Genomic DNA, 18,687 nt, shown 5'->3' with positions numbered 1-18,687 from the left:
CAGTGACCCTCTGGTTCTTAATCCAATTCCCTACAGACTGAGCTACTGCCACCAAAGGGCATAGAATTACAGTTTCTCATCATGAGAGAGAGAGAGAGAGAGAGAGAGAATTTTTTTTTTAGTTTATTCTGACTTTATGTGTCCTTTAAAAAAATTACTTAATTACTAACTACTTTTAAGCTCAACACAATTTTATGACTCCTTAAAAAAGCAGAAGCCCTCCAGAAACAAAATGTTGAATGTCTGTAACACTTTATTTTAAGTCCACTATTTAGCATTTCTAAGCAGTATATACATTTAATCAATACATTCATTAACACATATCTGCTTACATCTACAGTACATTTGTGTATATGCTAAATAGGGTACTTAGGTTTCCTAAAAGTATATTTAACACCATTCCTGTGTTTTACTGATTTTGCTTTATAAACAAATATAAAAACTCTCTAATAAGCACATCATTAAAAAAACTGACTGTGATTCTATCACATTTTAGTTGAATGGCAGCTGTAATTATCAAAATCACCTTAATCAATGGCCAATGTAGGAAAAAACAACTTCTTTGTCTTCCAACTGGGTGTTGATTTTTCATTAATTGTAGGCTAAATATGCAAATTACATGACCTTTAACACCTCAAAAAACTTTTGTCCTTATTGCTGAAAATGATTGCTCTACAGAGAGTTGATTAATGCATATTGATGATGATAAATGGGTAATCTATTATGGGTAATCTTGCATGTGATCAGAGTCAGCAACCATCTCCATCACACCTGTGGACTTTTGTATTCACCTCCACCTCCCTGCTCCTTTCTCAAACTGAAAACTATTTAAATGACTTTTTTTTCTTCTTTCTTTTTTTGATTGAGACACGTCCCTTGTTGCCCACAAACGCATGTGGACAAACTTCTCACACATGGCTCCTTTCACTCCTTTTGTCCCGCTCCCTGCCCTGAGCATTCTTTTCCTTGGTTACCGGTTGTCATGGTTTCAGGAGCCCCTGTAGGCTAAAAACAGGAGGGATTAAAGGCAGCCATTTTGGGGACAGCTGGGCCAGGTTGGTCCCTATTGCCCCCTGTCCCGTTCCCAGTCACTCTGGGGGGAAGAGGGGTGGCATTGTGTGAGGATTAGAGCTTCCTGTGTGTCAGCTCATTACATGGGGTGGGAGGAGGGGGGGAGTACAGGGGTGAGGGGGTGAGCAGAAAGAGTGAGGGAGAGAAATGAAAGAGAAAATGAGAGTGCGTATGAAAGAGCGTATGACACAGAGAGGGGAGGGAAAGGCAAGGGGGGGCGGGGGGGTGGCAGCCTCTACAGCTGCACCCTCAATCACACTCATACAGGCTCTGATTATCCTTTTCACACACACACACACACACACACACACACACACACACACACACACACACACACACACACACACACACACCCACTAGTGGAGAACTGAAACATATCAAAAGACATTGAGGGCAAAAAAAAGGCAGAATTAGTAGACAGCTAGCCCAGCGTCCCAGACAAAGGATCCCAGATCCAGACACACAGAGCTGGAACAAACAAGCCAAAACTGACCAACAGCATACATGCAGGCGCACCGAATAGGAGTCATGCAAACAGAATACATAAACAGATAAATTACTTCACAAAGACACAGGCCTAAACTGAATCCAGACAAAAAAAAACACCAGACTAGCAACAAACAGGTCTCTTCTTCACATCGTTTTATTTATCTTCTTTACATCACATGGGAGGCATGGGAACGTATTTTGTCATTGCTACAAAGAAGAGTTTACAAAGCATACAAATACTAAACTGGGCAAAGCAGGAATGCAGTGAGTGCAGACAGTTTCTGCAGGAGCATAAAACTCTCAAGTGCTTTGAGAGAGGAGAGCAGGGGGAAGAGGGTGGAAAGGAAAGATAAAGGAGGGAGAATTATAACGAACAGGGCTCATCCTTTTTGGTTTGACCCTGCAGATAGCATCAACAACAAGAAAAAAACTTACAATCATCAGTATGAATAATGTAATGTTACAGCTATAAGTACAGGGAGTGTTCACAGAAGTACTGATAATCTAACACAATCATTGCCATCATTATCATCGTGGTTATCATTACTAACAGGTTTGTTTAAGATGTTTCGGCAGCACAGGACACAGTGCAACTCACAGTGCAACTCAGCACATCAGAAACATGCATTCAGCAGCATGGCATTAAAAAAAGGAAAGATAATGTAACAATAAAAAGGCATAAAATGTAACCGCAGCTTATATTTACAAACATCGGCCATTACTAATTTGGCCTGTTTTGGTATGGAGTTCATCTTGTAAAATGCTGGATCGTCCCTCTTATTCAAATCAGCTTATACAGTATGTGCTGAAATAGGTGTCAGCAAAGAAAGCGCAAACAATTAATTCTCATTGTGACAATTCTGTGAAGTGTGTAAGATAAGGCCTCACTGTGGTCTTTGAAATACAAAAATACATAGCTAAAGTACTACATTCACAAATCTCTTGCAATTTTACTACAATACAAACTAGATCTATCTGCCTAATACCAAAGGTAAACATGAATTTGAATTAATAACTCTAGAAAACAAATCTCTTTCTATTAAAAAAATACATTCCCTTGTCAGGACCCTTTTTTAAAGACTGACTGCAGCCACTTAACGATACTAACTCTACACAGTAGTGTCCATAGACTCGCCCGCCACACTAGGGACAACACTGATTGGTAGAGGATCTGTGCTGTCATCTTTCTCAGAGGATTTAGCCAATCCTTGCTTTTCCTCCTGCTGTCCCGGTTTCTTATTGGCCGAATGTGAGCTGTGATCCTCCACAACGTCAGTGTCATTGGTTTGAGCCTTGGAGGGGGTATTGGTCAACGCTCCAGGGTGAGTTTTCATATGGCCCTGTTGATGGGACACACAACACAATAGTAATTCACTCACAAGCCCAGAAGGACGAAAATGTACTTTAATATCTTCAGATTACAACATAAAAATCCACAATATCTTCAACCCTTACCTTAAGTCCGCTACGGCTGGCGTATGCCTTTCCACACTGGGAGCAGCTGTAGGGTTTGTCAGGGCGAGGAGGCTGGGTGTTCAGTGCTGGTGCTGGGACAGAGGGCTCTGGGTCCTCTGAAGGCTTTTCTTGCACACTGTAACCTTCCTCCATTGGAGCATCCTTCTCTGGCTCTGGGTCCAACACTGGCAAATGCTCTATGGGTGTGGTGGTCTCACTCTTGCCTTTGCTTTGAGCAGCATCTCTCTCTTGTGTCACCTGTGGTACACTGCCACAGGCCTCTTGTGCTTCAGCGATAGCTTTGGGGCTGGCAGGTGGTGTGAGTGCAGGTGAGGGATTTGCATCTGGGGGTTTGGGGTTAGAATCAGGACTTGTGGTGGGTCTATCTGTGGAGCAGGCTTCGTCATTATTAACCCCTGTATGCAGCGTATCATTTTCTACTCCAGGCTTTGAAACACAGAGGGATAGAGGGGTGTCATCTGCCTCTGCGTCTCCATTCACTACAGCTGAATGAGAACTAGCTAAGGGTGCTTTGAAAGGGCTGGTGCTGCCCAAGTCAGCATGTGTCTCCTCTTCAGAGTATATGGAGCCGTTCATGGGACTACCATCAGCTAGGGTGTTGTCTCCCAGGCGCAGGGGGTCCTCGGCTCCCACTGAGGGAGGATTACAAGTCAGGGGTGGGCTAACACTGGGTGTTGAGCCCTCTGATTCCTCTGTCTTCACAGAAGTGGTCTCAGCAGTTGTGGATTTCTTAATAGTGGACCCTGAGTTGAGAGCATCAATTGGAGACTTGGAGCTTTTTGTTAAGGCCAGAGGAAGAAGTTGTTGGGCTATAGATGGGGAGTTATTCTCACGCTCATACATGATAGCATTCTCCATTTCTGTGGCATCTTCAGAAGGCATATCTTCGTCAGGTGGTATTTGCCCTCCTAGGTGCAAGCGGATATGGTGCTGAAGAACCAAGGCATTGGTGAACTTGCGTGGGCACAATGGGCAGGAGTTCAAGGCACGGGAGTTGGCCGGTCTTGCACGGTGAGTGGCCAGGTGGGCTCTGAGGCTGCCCTTAGTGGAGAAGGAACGACCACACAGCTTACAAGGGAATGGCCGCTCTCCCAGATGTGTGGCCTGGTGCAAACGCAGAGCTCTGGGGCAGCTGAGGACACGCAGACACACTCCACATTGATTAGCAGCCTGGGCGGTAGGCAGAGAATGGGTAGTCATGGTAGTTGTAGTGCCAGAACCTGAGACTCCCTGGCTGGTCATCAGTCCAACAGCATTGGCACTTGGGCTCAGGCCAAGAGCAGCCAACATTTCCCTGCGATAGGCACTGGAGGGGGTTGACAAGTCATGGCCGTGTGTGTCCCCATTTGCTTCAGCAGGTGATTGTGAGGAAGCAGAGGAAGAAGAGGCACCTCCCTGTGGCCGCCTTTCAAGCTTCTGTACCAGGCGCTGCAACTTGGAGGTGTCTGAGGTCTGGGTAGAGGTGGTGGGCGAGGATGAAGAGGGGGAGGAGGTTGATGGTTTGGGAAAAGGTGGAAAGGGGAAGGGTAGCTGATGATGCGAAGTAAGGTGGGAGGTGGATGGGTGGCCTGGGGGCCGGAGAAGTGCAAGGTGATGAGGGGATGTACCTCCAGGGAAGAGAATCTTAGGCAGGTGGGCCAGTTGGGAGTATGGGGAGGTTGTATGGAGAGAGGAGTGTGGAGGTGTGTTTTCATCAAATCGCTGCTGCTTTGCTCCTTTGAACTGGCTGCCCATGGAAGAGGAGGAAGACGAGGACGAAGCGGAAGGCAGCCCGGTGCTAGATGCGCTGGCAGCAGCTGCAGCCGAGGCTCTGTTCAGCTGAAGCAATGAATGGGCTGTGGACAGCAGCGCCATGTCCACCGAGGGGGGCAGAGGTAGAGAGGAAGGTGAGGGCCGAGTGGACGCACCAGACAAGAATCCTAATGCCATGTTCTCTGTCATCCCGGGAATACTTCCTTTCACTCCATTAAATTGCTCGTCATCATCAGCCCGCCGTTTTCTCCTTCTCTGGATGGGACCAGGAGCACTCTGTGTTTGCTCTGACAGTGCTGGGGGCAGCAGGGAGAGGGACAGCTCTGGGTTCTGCTCTCTGTGTCGTAGGAAATGGGCTTTGAGGTTCCCTCTGGTTGTAAAACGGCTCAAGCAGACTGGACACTGGTAGGGCCTTTCACCTGTATGCGACCTCAGATGGATCTGGAGTGATGAATCGCTGCTTAACACCTTGCCACAAAAACGGCATGCATGTTGAGGGCGTCCTGATGAGGAGGCAGAGCCCAGGGAGGAACTGGGCTGTAGTTCCTGGGAATGGCTGGTGGTAGGAAGGGGAGGGGTGGGGAAACTGATACCATTGCTATGACCAAATGAAGAGGTGTTGGATGATTTCTCATGGAGGTAGCGCGGCGGTAGGCCCAATGACAAGGACAGAGGGTGTAGGGATGCAACAGAGGAGCTGATAGTGGATGAAATAGATGAGGAAGAGGTAGAGGAGCATGGAGCTCTACTGCCCTTGACATGTGAAGCACCTGATTTGGAGACAGATGGCTGGGGGAAGAGGGAAGACGGAAGACCAGTCAAAAGAGATGAGGCTGTGGTTACTGGTGTGGCAGTGGAGGGGTGTGTTGGTGACGAAGATGCTGCTCCTGTGGTCTTCTGGTTGCTGTCTGCACCATTGGCCTGTGTGTTATTATCTTGGCCAAAGACCGTGCCTCCAAGCCTGAGAACGTGCCTACAGATCTCCTCTGTTATCTGCATCTGGTGGATTTGCCTCTGCTGTAAAACCCTCAGCTCCTCTAAGAGTACTGCCAGGGTTGGTGACACCTGGATCTGTCCATGCTGCCCTGGAGAGCTGGAGGCCTGCTGATGACCTGGACTGGAGCTGTCACGGTGAGGTGGCACACACTGAGAAGAGGAAGAGGAGGAAGAAGAGAAGGAGGTAGTAGTGGTGGCTGAGCTTCCTATCGGTGGGGAGGTCATGGTGGAGTGAGAATTTCCTTGGTGGGACAGGCTGTGGGAACCTGAGGTTTGACCCAGGGGAGGAGGTGAGTGAGTCTGGGATGACAGCGAGGGGTGAGGAAAGTCTGGGGAGAGCGAAGAGTGGGTGTTTGGGAGGGAGATGGTAAAGGGGGCGATGTAGCTGGGCCAGTGGGGAGGAGGCGAGCTCTCGCTGGGCAAGGAGGGCGCGTGTAGCCCACCAGGGGATGGGCGAGGGGCCAGAGGTGGCTGGCAGTCTTGGAGAGAGTTGGGGGATGATGAGGAGGACCCTGATGATGTCACTTCTGAGCCAAGAGATGTGGATGGTGACTTCATACCCAGGTGATCATCTGAGGATTGATAGAAAAAAAGAGATTTTTTTTTAAACTTAAAATTTACATTCTGTTTGTTTCTTTACAGGGGCATTATTGTGCAATACCCAGTGTCCAATTTCAGACCAGGTATGTAAATTAATTAAAACGTTCTACTTTAGTTACAGTCTATTTATTTCATTGGTTCCACTTATTGTTTACAAGTTAAGTTTGCAAATTTGTGTGCATACCAAAAGATTTTGTTCCAACTTCAAAAGAAATGCCTGCTAGGAAATGGCCTTGAACAAGAAAATAAACAAGTGCAAGAAACTCTGCAGTCCATGAATCTTTGTAATGTCTTGTCTCAATCTGTGCTCTCCGGAGCAAAACTCCTCAAACATCTTGCACACACAAAAAAGCTTACAGACCACCTTGCTGCTATGGCAACACATTTTAGAGGACAATGGGCATCACCAAGACAACCCATAACCCCTCTTAACCCACCCCCTCCCTACAGCAGTTACGTCTTTCATCTCCCTATTCACCCTTCCCCCCTTACGTCACATTGGAGGTCAAGGGTCAGGCCAAGCTAAGGGTTCTGGGCACTGTCCAGACACTCTGATTGGTCAACTAATCTGACCTCTCCTACTCAGGGGTCAAATTCTTTCAGAATCTTGAGCACAGAGTGAGAAAGAGTAAAAAGAAAAAAGAAGGGGGGATGGTAACAACAATGGAGAGACAAACTAACTATTCCCTCCTGGAGTGATATAGTGATGGAATGAAAGACTGTACCTCAGTGAAATCCCTTCCCTGTGACTTATAAACAAACCTGAACCTGCAGGAAACACAAAATATCTCCCAGGCTAAACGTCTGTTCTGCAAGTTTACCTGCAGAGAGTCTTTAGTGTGTGCACTTGGAAGATATAACCCATTGCAACACAGAACAAGTGCAATTGCAATCTCTGTCCTCTGAATCTTTTTTTTTTCATCTATCTGAGTCCCCCCCTCCCCAACTGTGTAGGAGTATACAGTCAATAGGGCTGGGGGAAGAAAAAGAGGGAGAAAGAAAGGGGAGGGAAGTATTGAGAAGGTGGAAAATGGGGGGTGCATAAAAGAGAAAGGCATGGAAAAAGAGCAAAAGAAGAAGAGAAGAGTGGAAGATTAATCTGTACCAAAAACACTGCCTTCCCTTCCCCCCACCCATCTTATTGTTAACAAATAAGAGAGTGCTCTATTATAATCAAAGACCTCCAGCAGTCAGCGCTGAGCAGCCTGTTGGTTTCCTAGAGGACAAACAGCACATGGAAATGGCCACAGATGTATGTTAGTTAATCCTACTCTATTCATTTCACAGGGACACGTTTATTGGCCCCGACCAAAGTGCCTAGGGCCTCCATTTAGTGGGGCCCATTACAGTGAATGACTGAGCAGGAGGGCTTTCTTTAGTTGACAAACTTAGATCTTAAACTTTTTAGTCTGTTAATTTAAGTGCGTTTGTTCAAATGTGACCATGCATGAATAAACGTATGACAATTACCGCTATCAACAAGAAACTACACAATAAATATCGTAGGCTACACAATTCATGTGAGCCTGCGTCTAAACCCAAACTTTTGCTTTTGTTAAGTTCTCTAAGGATTTTAAGAGTTGAGTGAATTCCGCATGCAGTGATGAGCACCATTAAGGTGCAGGATGGTTGCACTCTTTCAAAAAACTAAAGACAAAAACGCATGCACAATCGTAAAGATGTTTACTCACCCTGAGATAGCAGCCTTGGGCCCCCCGGATCCGCGTTAACTAAATGTTGGGGTCGCTTCTGCTTCCGGCGTGACATGATTCACTGCGACTCAGACAGAGAGGGGGGCATCAGTCGGTTGAATGGCAGTAGGCACGTTTTTGCGCACTTGGAAGCGCTCCTGAAACCATCCAAGCATCTAAAGTTCAAAAGTTGCCCACATCCCGCAAGTCCCGGGATAAAAAGAACATTTAAAAATGGGTTAAATCATTTCTAAATGTAGAAAGAGTTTCTTTTTATGTAAGAAAGTGAAAAAATGACACATAGGTGTTTGGAAATCCGCAGGTCTGCACCGTGTCATATGAAGCTGCCGTGAGTGCGTGTGTGTGGCTGTTTTCTAAAGTCTCTTCTCCCCCAAAAACTTGTCCAATTTGCGCCCCTCCTCTGCTGCCCCGCTGCATGCACATACAGGGAACACACACACACACACACACACACACACACACACACACACACACACACACACACACACACACACACACACACACAGAACCACTCCTTGTTCTTCAATGATATTTGCATTTCAATGGCGTGTAACACACAGCCTCCCTGGTTCTCTTTTTCTTTCTCCCCAGCTTTATTTTTCTTTACACACTCACGCAGCAGCTATAAACTTTAAATAAAACATGACAATTAGGAGCCAAAGCCGTTGGATGGCTTAAAAACAAATATAAATGGGAGTTAGAATCGGCTATTTTGCTTAACATAAATGTTCATTCAATGTTCAATCATCCCTAGAAGAGAATACAATCAGCATGGTCAAATTAGGATGCAATAACATGTCTAAAAGAAATTTAACAGGTGACTCATCCATCAGGTGACATCTGTTTAGGACCTCCAAGTGTAGGCTACTGTAGCTAGCCTACTCTCTAATTATCTAATTATCAGCACGGATAGGCCTACATATTGAAATCTAGACACATTTATTGACTTGCAGGTGGTTTTCATCAGTCATAAATCCGTCTTCCGAGTGATGTTATTGTACCGGATGAGGAGTAAACAGGCGATATTTCTACCCTTTGATATCCATAGGGCCAATTATCAGCAACAATGCACTGGAGTTGTGTGCAAGTGGGGCCACACAGCCATTCCACATGCATCTATTTCGTGTGTTATCACCAAGCGTATAATACCACCCCTCCCACCCCCCCAAAAAAGCATCTTACACTGGAGCTCTATTTAAAAGGCAGAGAATAGATGGGAATCTTTGACAATGGCGTGCTGGACACAGTTGAGTGAGCATCTCCCCTCTCTCACTATGAACCCCCGGATCCGCTGCTGCACAGCACAATGCCCCTCTTTCACCCCCCGCCTTTACTCCTGTACCACGTGGAGAAATGGATAAAAGAGAGAGAGAAAAAATAGTGGGAGGAGGAGGGGGGGGCCATATTTAAGTAGGTGTCTCACATTATACATATAGCCTAGGCCTATCCTCCACTCAGAGGCAGTGTATAAAACAGGGCATTATTTGATTTTGAGGGATTATAACTGCCTTGATTATCTACATTTGGACTGCTCATTAAAGTGTCTCACTTCATCCAGTAGATTCATCACCTGGAAAATGAACAGAAAATGTATGGAGCAAGAAGTAAAAGTCAGGTTGCTTTAGGTCATTTAGTGGAAGAAGTTCCCAGATTATTTAAGTAGAGATACCACATTATAAAATGAATTCAGCATAAAACTAAAATAAACAAACAAACGATATATGTTCTATATTTGTCCTAAATGTGTGTCAAATGTAGTATTTTATTTTTGTAGATTCGTTTTTAAATAGGCTATCTAAAGTAGGCTATGTTTTGAGATGTTACTCTTGAGACCTCGAGTTGCAATCAACCAATCAGATTACAGTATTAATTTAGCGTCACCTGACGATCCGAGTGAAGAGCTGACGTTGCCGTTAACTGGTAGGTTGGTGTCTCCCGAAATTAACCTTAAATATCACGTTAAGGTATCCGTTTAAGTTTAACAAAAAATATAACTCTAGTCAGTCAGCAAGTCAATTTTTATTTTTAATAGAAGCCGTTGAACAGAAAGCGGACATAACAATTTAGCCTGGGAGCTCATCACTTTAACATTACCCGCTAACCTGCTAATGCTAACATCGAATGGCAGTTGTGGTGTAACATTAAGATAGCTAGCTAGCTAGCTAGCTAGCTACGTGACCTAAACGTTGCTAAACTAACGTTACATACTTCTTCATACAGCCATGTTATTATATTTTGGGTATTTAATATTTACATATCGAGTATTTTTGTAATTAATAATTTGATATAGATAGGAAGTCAAAATTAAAACTGAGCAGAAAGAAATTAGATAAACTCGACTGAAATGCAGAGTTTGCTCAGTAGCTATGTTATTCTTTATTTGTTGCTTTGATAAGATTAGGAGCTAAAATATTGCCTTACTCCAAGTAAAATTATAGAAAAGGAAAATTCTACCAGTTCATAAAACAGCAAAAGTTATTAGAAATTGTTACCTCACACCTGGTGATTTTTAAGTTCCCAAATTTCACCACATAGGACCTTGGACTCTTGAAACTTCCTAGAATTTGATGTTCAAGAGACTGTGATGTGTGGTAATCCCACACACAGGCTTGGCACTGCTAAGAAAATAAATGAAATAATTAAATAATAATTTTTCCCAAATGGATTTTTTATTTGCTTTACCTTGATATGCGTATGGTCTTTTAAACTCAAAACATATGTAATTGCTTTATAGAACCTTCAGTTAATGACTTGACTAGCTGATCTCCATTACTAAAATGTTACTGTACTTTCCACAGTCGTGGCCATGGCTCTCTGCGACGACATACTACTATGTAACTTCCCAAAGTGCCGGACTAAGCTGAGCGGCTTCGCCTGGGTCACAGCTTGCTCACATGTTTTCTGTGATCAACATGGGTCCGGTGAGTTTAGCCGCTCCCCCGCCATCTGCCCGGCCTGCTCTTCTGCGTTGTCTGGGAAGCTGGACATTGTGAGGACGGAGCTGTCGCCCTCTGAGGAGTACAAAGCCATGGTGCTGGCAGGCCTGCGACCAGACGTTGTTCTTGACATCAGTGCCCGTGCTCTGGCCTTCTGGAGCTATCAGGTCAAATATCTTTCTGTTTGTATGCATATAACAATAATGTAGCTCTGTATCTGCAAGTCTTGAAATGTCTGCCTGTGTCAGTCTGGTTGTTTTCTTTTTTCCTGTAAAACACCCAGCTTGTTGGTCTTTGTAAACAGGTCCATCAGGAGCATATGTATCAAGAGTACAGTCTGTCACGTGCCGAGGCACAGCTGAAGCAGATGGACAAGGTGTTGACCCAGCAGAACCAGAGCAGAGAACTGGAGCTCAACGGCATAAGGGGGGAAATCACCTCCCTGAAGAAAGTAAACCACAATTTTTAAGTGCAGATCCATAATGTCACATTTGAAATTGACCCCTAAATTAAAAATAGCCAAAGCATATCCTCTGACCCTCTAAGAAATGCTGTGCTTACTGTAATGTGTTACACCCAAGAAATGATTATACAAAGGGCCTTAGAAGGAAAGTGACAGAGGAGTAGCTCGATGGTGATTTTTTTTTTCCATCTTTCTTGACTGTAGATGATAAAGAAATAAGCATAGAACCCATAACTCTCATATACCTAATTTTTATTATCTGTACACATAATGATTTTAGTTGCCATTTGATTTAGAAAGTTTGAAACCTCTAAGTTCAGAAGACTATATAGAAATATATAAAATCTTGTTTTCTTCAGGTGATGGAGGACTATAAAAGGAAGTACAGCGAGGTGTCAGAGAGGCTGATGGAGAGAAACAGGCAGTACCAGAAACTACAGGGGCTGTACGACTCACTGAGGCTACGCAACATGGTGGTGGGTGTTGGAGACAGAGACATGCTGCCACAACCAGTACATCACGATTTCAACACCGGTAAGAATAGACAATTTGAACTAAGATTAATGTTAACGTTAAAAGGTACACTCTTTAAATAACAAATGCTTGGTCTTTTTGTGCAGGTGATTAATTGATATTTCACAATGAGAGGGGGATGTAGATTGTAGGAGTTTATCAATGATTATCAATGGCATGTTTGAAGGTCAGATGTCATGAAAAAGTATTTATTAAATAGTTAAAATATGAATCTAAATAATTATTTGCCAACACTTTTTATAATCAGTTAATTGTTTAAGTAATTCATTAAGCAGAAATGTCAAACATTTGCTTGTTAGTTTGAATTCTGGACTGTTGCAATATGAGGACTTCCCCTTGGTCTTTACGTCCAGGAATCTTGAGGGCATTTGTACATTTCATAGACTGAATAAGAAATCAAACAAATGCATATAATATTTAGGCTACAGATTAAAAATCAGTAATAAAAACTCAGTTGATTACAAAAACAATGTTTGGCAGGTAAAGAAATAAACATTAATGCTTTTATTAAATCAGTTGTCACACTGTGCCCACACTGATTAATGAGAAGAGGAAGGAAGCAGAGAGAGAATTATTTTAAATGGCACAAAGGGAGACATAGCTGTAGGGGGTTTGTCAAGAAGTGATCATTAACAATTAAGGACAGTAGGAGTAATGAGCTGATTGTCTATGTGAGGGAATTTTACTCAGTATAACAATAAGAGACATCCGTCAACCCCCTGCATGTCACACAGGGGTGGCTCGGCAGGGAACTCCCCAGAGAAGCCCCCAGTTCCTCTCTGTGGGCCACGAGGGGGACAGCAGATTCTTCTCCTGCCTGGAGGCTGACGGAGCCAAGACCTTCTTCCAGTTCAGCTCCCCTGCCAAGGAGAGAGGCCGGCCCTTCATGAAGAAGCACTGAGACAGTAACAGGTTTCATAATCTGACTGTAGCACATTAACTTAAATATATTTATTTATATATGTTAACAAAGCATTCTAATGTTTGTGTTAATTTAGTTAGCAGGGTTTGCCTTGAGTTCATCTTTGTAGTATTTATTGTAATTTTAAACTAAACTAGGCATGAAAACCAGCTTTTAGTCCTGGTCTCTACCTAAGCATTTGTGTTAAGAAGTACTTGTAATGTAAATACACATAAAATCAGTTTACAAAGAGCACTGCCTTACAGTTTTCTGTTAGTGTGTAGATTGTTTCCATTTTACAGAAAATAGGATAGTTAAAGCTTTGCCTGTTTCTAGTCAAAAACAGACGCATCGAAGGACTTAATGTAATCAGGAAGACTCCACTATGTTCCTTTCATCATTTTTGTGTGATTTAATATTTGAAAACTAAGAAGTTTAGGCAGTTGGGATAAGGGGGTCTAACTCTAACCTAAGCAAAGACAATGGATTATTTTGGTCCAAAAATGCTTGACTTTTATAGTGAACAAAAATCAATTATACATTTTCCTTTACAGATACAGTACACGTTAACTGAATGAATAACAGTAGGTGGTCTGTCATGCGAACTGTGTGAGGAATTTGGGCAATCTGGGTTAAACCTGAGCAATTGGCTGGTTGTTGATTGGAAGTAGAAGACCCCTTGAGGTCTAGACCTGGATAACAAACAACCGAAGCAGCTAGTAAAGTGGTCAACCCAGACCGCAAGAATGGCTTTCGTACAGAGTTTTTAACTATTTTATGAGTAATGAAACCTCTGATCGATAGGCCCCTTTCACAGAAGACATTTCACAGTAGGAAAAACACAGGTGTAAATACTAATAATCACATTAAGCTGCTTCAGTTTCAGGGTCCTGGTGTTGTGTATGCTGGCTTACTGGGACAGTTGAATAGAACAGAGCCATCATTAATGTTATTAGTAATACCTGTGCTTTTCCTTCTATAAGTCCAAATGTCTGGTGTGAAAAAGGAATTACACAAACATTTCAAATGACATTTAATGAGAACCTCTGGTGGCCCTTTGCTGTTTTAAGACACCACGCAAACAAAATGTTTAACATAAAATTATTTTTTTCAGGGTAAACTTAAGTCACAATTAAATCTGACATCACATTGCCATCATCACAGGTTCATTAATTTACAAAAAAAGAACTGTGTTGTCTGCACAACAACAAAACAGAAATATTTATAAATATAAACAAAATTGTCTATCTAATGACAAAGTAACAGGGTAACCTCTATTTACAAACACAAAACAGGCACAAACTTTGGAAACTTCAAACTTCCATAATTATCCAAATTCTTCTTAAAAATCCAGAAAAAAGATTGGTCCCCTTAATGTGTTTCCTCTTGCTTGTTCAGCTCATTCGCTCTGCGGCTTGTAGCTGACCGAAGCAGCAATCTGACTTTGGACGTTTTGTTTCTTGCCGTTGACAATGAGGAGCAGAGGAGAGTCCACTCGTATACTTCTGAAATCAAACACCTGCCAGACAGAGGAAATGTGAAGGTCAGAAAATTTAGAGAAACATAATTCTTTATATTTTGAACTGCACACATTAAACACTGACCTTATCTTTATGTGTTATACTGTGTCGTTTGACCTGAGGTTCAGGAATGACTACAGTGTCTCCTATCAGGACGCCCCAGCTATCCGCTGTGTTGTATACCATCACCACTATACATGACTCCTCGCTGTCCACCATGCCAAACGTACTGGAGGGAAAAAAGTGCAAGATTTTACACCACCACACCAAAAATTAAGTTTTTTTTCTGCTCTGAACCAAAAAGCATGTGGATAATGTGAGCCATTAGTGATAAAATAAGCTGCACTCACAAAGCCATGCGACCCTCAGAGGCCAGACTGAACACCACCTTGCCCAGGGCGGCAACCCCAGCGTTGTGACCATGCGTGAGGGAGGAAAGAGTTCGAGGCTCCAGGCTGCCGACACGGCCTGTTGGGGAACGGAACTGAGGGGAGGAGCAGGGACCCAACGCTGACGTGTTGAGGTTAGAGAGCATCGTCCTTAACCGACGCGCCTTCACCTTCCCCTGAAGAGATGGAAAGACTGAAGGTTAGGAGCAAAACAAAAGCTATGGCTGTGCTTTGCTGCCACCTTGTTGTGAACAATGAAATTTTTGTCATCTTGATGACAATATTTATGTCAATGAAAGCCAAAAATAAAAGGAAGTGATGCCAAAAGTGCAAAACACACGCCTCATAGGACATATTTATCTCTATTAAACAAGTTCAGGCGTTATATTTGTTTTCCTAAAAACATTTCCTTCAGCTTCTTTCATTTAATTGGACATTCCTTTTTCAGCTTAATGCAATTTGATCCATTATTTGAATTCTTATTATTTTCTTAGGATTTTATTTCATGTTTCAAAGTGGGAATCTTTGAAATTTTCACAATATATGCCATTCTTAAACTGAGGTTTTGTTGTTAAAAATGAAAGCAACTCTATGCTAAAGCTAAAATGATGATAAACTGAATAGCCTAATTAATTGGCAAGCACCCAAGTACATTTTAAGCAAAAAATGGAAACATTCACTGGTTCCAGCTTCTGAAATGTGAATATTTTTTGTATTCTGCTATGACAATCATCTAAATGTCTTTGGGTTTTGGACTGTTGATCTGACGAAACAAGACATTTGAAGAAGTCACCTCATGCTCTAAGAACTTGTGCTTTGCACTGCATACCTTGTTCTGTATGAGTTCTGTGACTTTCCCCAAATACTCCAGCAGCTGCTTCTCTCTCTCTGGAGGCTCCTCCCAGCCCGGGTCGAGTGCCGCGGCTCGGCTGTAGCCACCGAGAGCAGACCCGTACATCTCCTCATACTGGAACAGAGTGGCTCGGTTGAAATGCAGCTCCGGGTAACAAGAGGCAGCTCTGTCCACTTTTTCCTACATATGAGAAAGAAAGGAGTAAAATATTAGTGCAATTAGTGCTGATAGATTTTAACCAACATGTTCAATGCTCAGTACTCACAGATTGTGCATAGGCAGTTAGAGCTTGTTGAGACAACTGTGGATTCTGTCCACAGGTGAAAAACAAGGACACATAAGCATTTCCCAGGATGTCTGTAAAAACATGAAATACAATTTTAGGACAGCACATCATTTGTACAATCCCTGTTATAACTTTCCTTTAACACTTCTCCTCTGCTTACTAAGTACACAGACGCTCTACTCACACCAAGACGTCCCGTCGGTGACGTCCAGCTGGACAGCTTGTCGGGCCATGTCCACACTCTCCATCACCTGCTTGCCATGATGTGTGTTGCTGTCCGCCGGCGGCAGCTGTCTCAGCACCATAGACAGGTTGCGTAGAGACACTTTGTTCTTGCTCTACAGATGTAAAAGATAAAGCACAAGACAGTCAACCTGAGTTGAAAAGTGAAACCTAGCATGGAGATATAAAAGAAATTCCCACAGGAGTGTTCAGCGATTAATTCAGAAACAACCTGTAAATCACACTAGTTATGTGACAGTTTCTCTTAACATAAAGTGCCAGACATAGTATAGGTTGCATTTTTAATCCTTCAAAACAAATAATGCCAAACTTTCTAACTGAAGCACACTATCACAATACCTTATGTGTTACAGCATATCGAAGGATGTGGTACTTTAATTATGGCTCTTATGTGGAAAGCCAAGAGGACAGGATAGAAAATAATGTTTCACTGAGTTTGAAATATATCCCTCTCTCTTTCTGTCCTTAATGTACCTGTTGCAAGGCTCCAGTGAAGCAGTTCTTGGCACCAGTCAGGTCTCCTTTTTTCCAGTACTGCTCCCCCAATGTGTTCCAGCCCTCGACCAAGCCAGGCTCCAGCTTTACAGCGCGTGAAAGGCACTCTTCTGCTACGGTGCTGAAGTCTGGAGCCACGTTTAGACACCTACCCTTCTGCAGCAGAAACTCTGCTTTGTGTTTAAAATTATCTGTGGTACATTGTAAACACAGATACAGTTAGTATATATTCTGCAAATGAAAGACAGAAGTGCTGTTGTGTAATTGTAGCACTCTCACCTTCTTTCTCCTCTAGCCTCTTCAGTGTCTTTTCGCTCTCCTGTGCGACATCGCTTTGTTTCCTCCCAGCTTCCTCCACACTGTGAGTCTCAAAATAGCAATCTCTGAAATTATACAGTTCATCCACAAGCTCCTGTAATGGGAGGGTAGAGAAAGGGGGGGGGGGGTTAAAGAAAAACAATATTGTGAATTCTTAACAAAAGTTAAAAATAGACCAAAGGCATAGTTCTCACAGCAAAATCTGCATGTCGTGCAATACTGACTTGGTGAAAAAACTGGGACGAGCATTGCCCATTAGAGATGTACATATAACAGAATACTGTTACTGTATGATACCCACTTTGTGATCTAGTAGCAAGTAGAGTAATAAAACTGTCAAATCTGAAACAGTAAAATTATTGTGGTTGTTTTTGGTTTGGTTTGTTGACAACTTTCGTATATATTATACCTTCAATTTAATAGCCAATTCAATAAGAGTGCAAAAATCAATACATTCAAAATGTTTATATACATTATTATTATTTTTTACAGAAAACCTGCATTACAAATTGGGAGCATGATGAGAAGTGGTCTCATGAAAGAAAAATTGAGTTGCATTGTGGGAATTGTAGGATCCAGTGTTTTAGGTGCTTGACCCATGTTTGGGTCTAAAAGTCATATCAAAGCCTCTGTCCAGCTTTATTTTGTGCAATACTAAAATGCTGGAGTACTCTATCAAAAACTATCAAATCAGTAAGAGAATAAAACTACCAATTATAAAACACAAATGTATTTTAATGATAGGTATTTCTAAAAAAATAAAAATAAAGTAGCAATCTGTGCACCTGCATTTGTGCTACTGATGTTTAAAAATAATAATGTAAGATTATTGATTAAGGATGATTTATCTATGAAACATTGTACTAAATTAAGAGAATATATCAGTGCATCTCTAGTGTCCATCCTTGGTGCATTAAGCCAGGAACACTGAGAATATGGTGACTCAGCAAGAAGTGGATGCAAGCTAACCATGCATTTAAAAAGTCATAAATCTGACGGGTTAATGGGGTAATTGTAAAGCTATTCTACCCACAGAATGGGGAATATGGCACTCACACACCTAACAGTATCAGAAATGAAGGCTCAATACTAAATAGGGTTTGTTAGCATGAGAGTTGCAGCCAGTTGTTATAGTAACGAGTCGTTAAGAAGATGTCCAGCGAGCAAATGTAGAGACAACACAAGACGCTGACCTCATGAGAAGTCGACAAAACACTAAGGATCGGACATTTGGTATATTTAAATATTCGTGTGATACAATTAAGAACAAGTACCTTCATAATTTGCAGTTCGTTTTTCTCTTTCGCAGGCTCACCACTCTTCTCGTCTTCCGCCATCTTTGCGTTAGCTCACAGCTGCCTAGTACCGGAAGGAGCAGCCACTGCAGTGGAGCAACCGGAGCAACATGCACAAAGTTACGAGACGAGTATTACATCTACGTTTATGTTACTATGGTGACAGAAAACATGTCTTTACAACAATAGCACGAATGCAATGAATTTTAGCACAAAGGAAACGGACTTTTAATTTCAGAGACGCCGGAAGTTGGAGTGGTCCGTACCCAAAATGAATCCGACAAAGAACCTTTTTTAGAAGTGAACAGATATTTTTCATTGACTCATTTTTCGTTGCTAAAATACAGCTTTCAGTACA

The 18,687-nt window shown here is 42.7% G+C and overlaps 3 protein-coding genes across 4 annotated transcripts; 1 reads left to right on the top strand and 2 right to left on the bottom strand.

The window, feature by feature from the left end:
• Nucleotides 1-1,730: 1,730 nt before the first annotated feature.
• On the bottom strand, nucleotides 1,731-8,464 carry si:ch211-212k18.5 (sal-like protein 4). The gene is made up of 3 exons (XM_031289951.2): nucleotides 8,076-8,464; nucleotides 3,016-6,356; nucleotides 1,731-2,900 (listed from the first exon to the last, which is right to left on the bottom strand). Exons 1-3 carry the CDS (start codon nucleotides 8,149-8,151, stop codon nucleotides 2,670-2,672), a joined length of 3,648 nt encoding a protein of 1,215 aa, XP_031145811.1. The 5' UTR covers nucleotides 8,152-8,464; the 3' UTR covers nucleotides 1,731-2,669.
• Nucleotides 8,465-9,934: 1,470 nt separating this feature from the next.
• On the top strand, nucleotides 9,935-14,138 carry LOC116043309 (E3 ubiquitin-protein ligase CCNB1IP1). 2 transcript variants are annotated; one of them, XM_031289904.2, is made up of 5 exons: nucleotides 9,935-10,016; nucleotides 10,895-11,199; nucleotides 11,337-11,483; nucleotides 11,855-12,029; nucleotides 12,764-14,138. In XM_031289904.2, the coding sequence occupies exons 2-5, from the start codon at nucleotides 10,903-10,905 to the stop codon at nucleotides 12,928-12,930; spliced, it is 786 nt and encodes a 261-aa protein (XP_031145764.1). In that variant the 5' UTR covers nucleotides 9,935-10,016; nucleotides 10,895-10,902; the 3' UTR covers nucleotides 12,931-14,138. The 2 variants fall into 2 exon arrangements, with proteins under 2 accessions (XP_031145764.1, XP_035849554.1); XM_035993661.1 differs by having other exon boundaries at nucleotides 9,991-10,060; nucleotides 12,752-14,138.
• ttc5 (tetratricopeptide repeat domain 5) lies at nucleotides 13,427-18,662 on the bottom strand. The gene is made up of 10 exons (XM_031289903.2): nucleotides 18,556-18,662; nucleotides 18,309-18,415; nucleotides 16,996-17,128; nucleotides 16,696-16,907; nucleotides 16,163-16,316; nucleotides 15,958-16,049; nucleotides 15,669-15,872; nucleotides 14,801-15,015; nucleotides 14,535-14,679; nucleotides 13,427-14,449 (listed from the first exon to the last, which is right to left on the bottom strand). Exons 2-10 carry the CDS (start codon nucleotides 18,369-18,371, stop codon nucleotides 14,330-14,332), a joined length of 1,338 nt encoding a protein of 445 aa, XP_031145763.1. The 5' UTR covers nucleotides 18,372-18,415; nucleotides 18,556-18,662; the 3' UTR covers nucleotides 13,427-14,329.
• Between the last annotated feature and the right edge of the window lie 25 nt (nucleotides 18,663-18,687).

Source organism: Sander lucioperca, chromosome 17 (genome assembly GCF_008315115.2).
Source record: "Sander lucioperca isolate FBNREF2018 chromosome 17, SLUC_FBN_1.2, whole genome shotgun sequence".
NCBI classification, from domain to species: domain Eukaryota; kingdom Metazoa; phylum Chordata; class Actinopteri; order Perciformes; family Percidae; genus Sander; species Sander lucioperca.
Note: the sequence above shows the minus strand (reverse complement) of the source record. Positions and strands in the feature narration are given on the sequence as shown.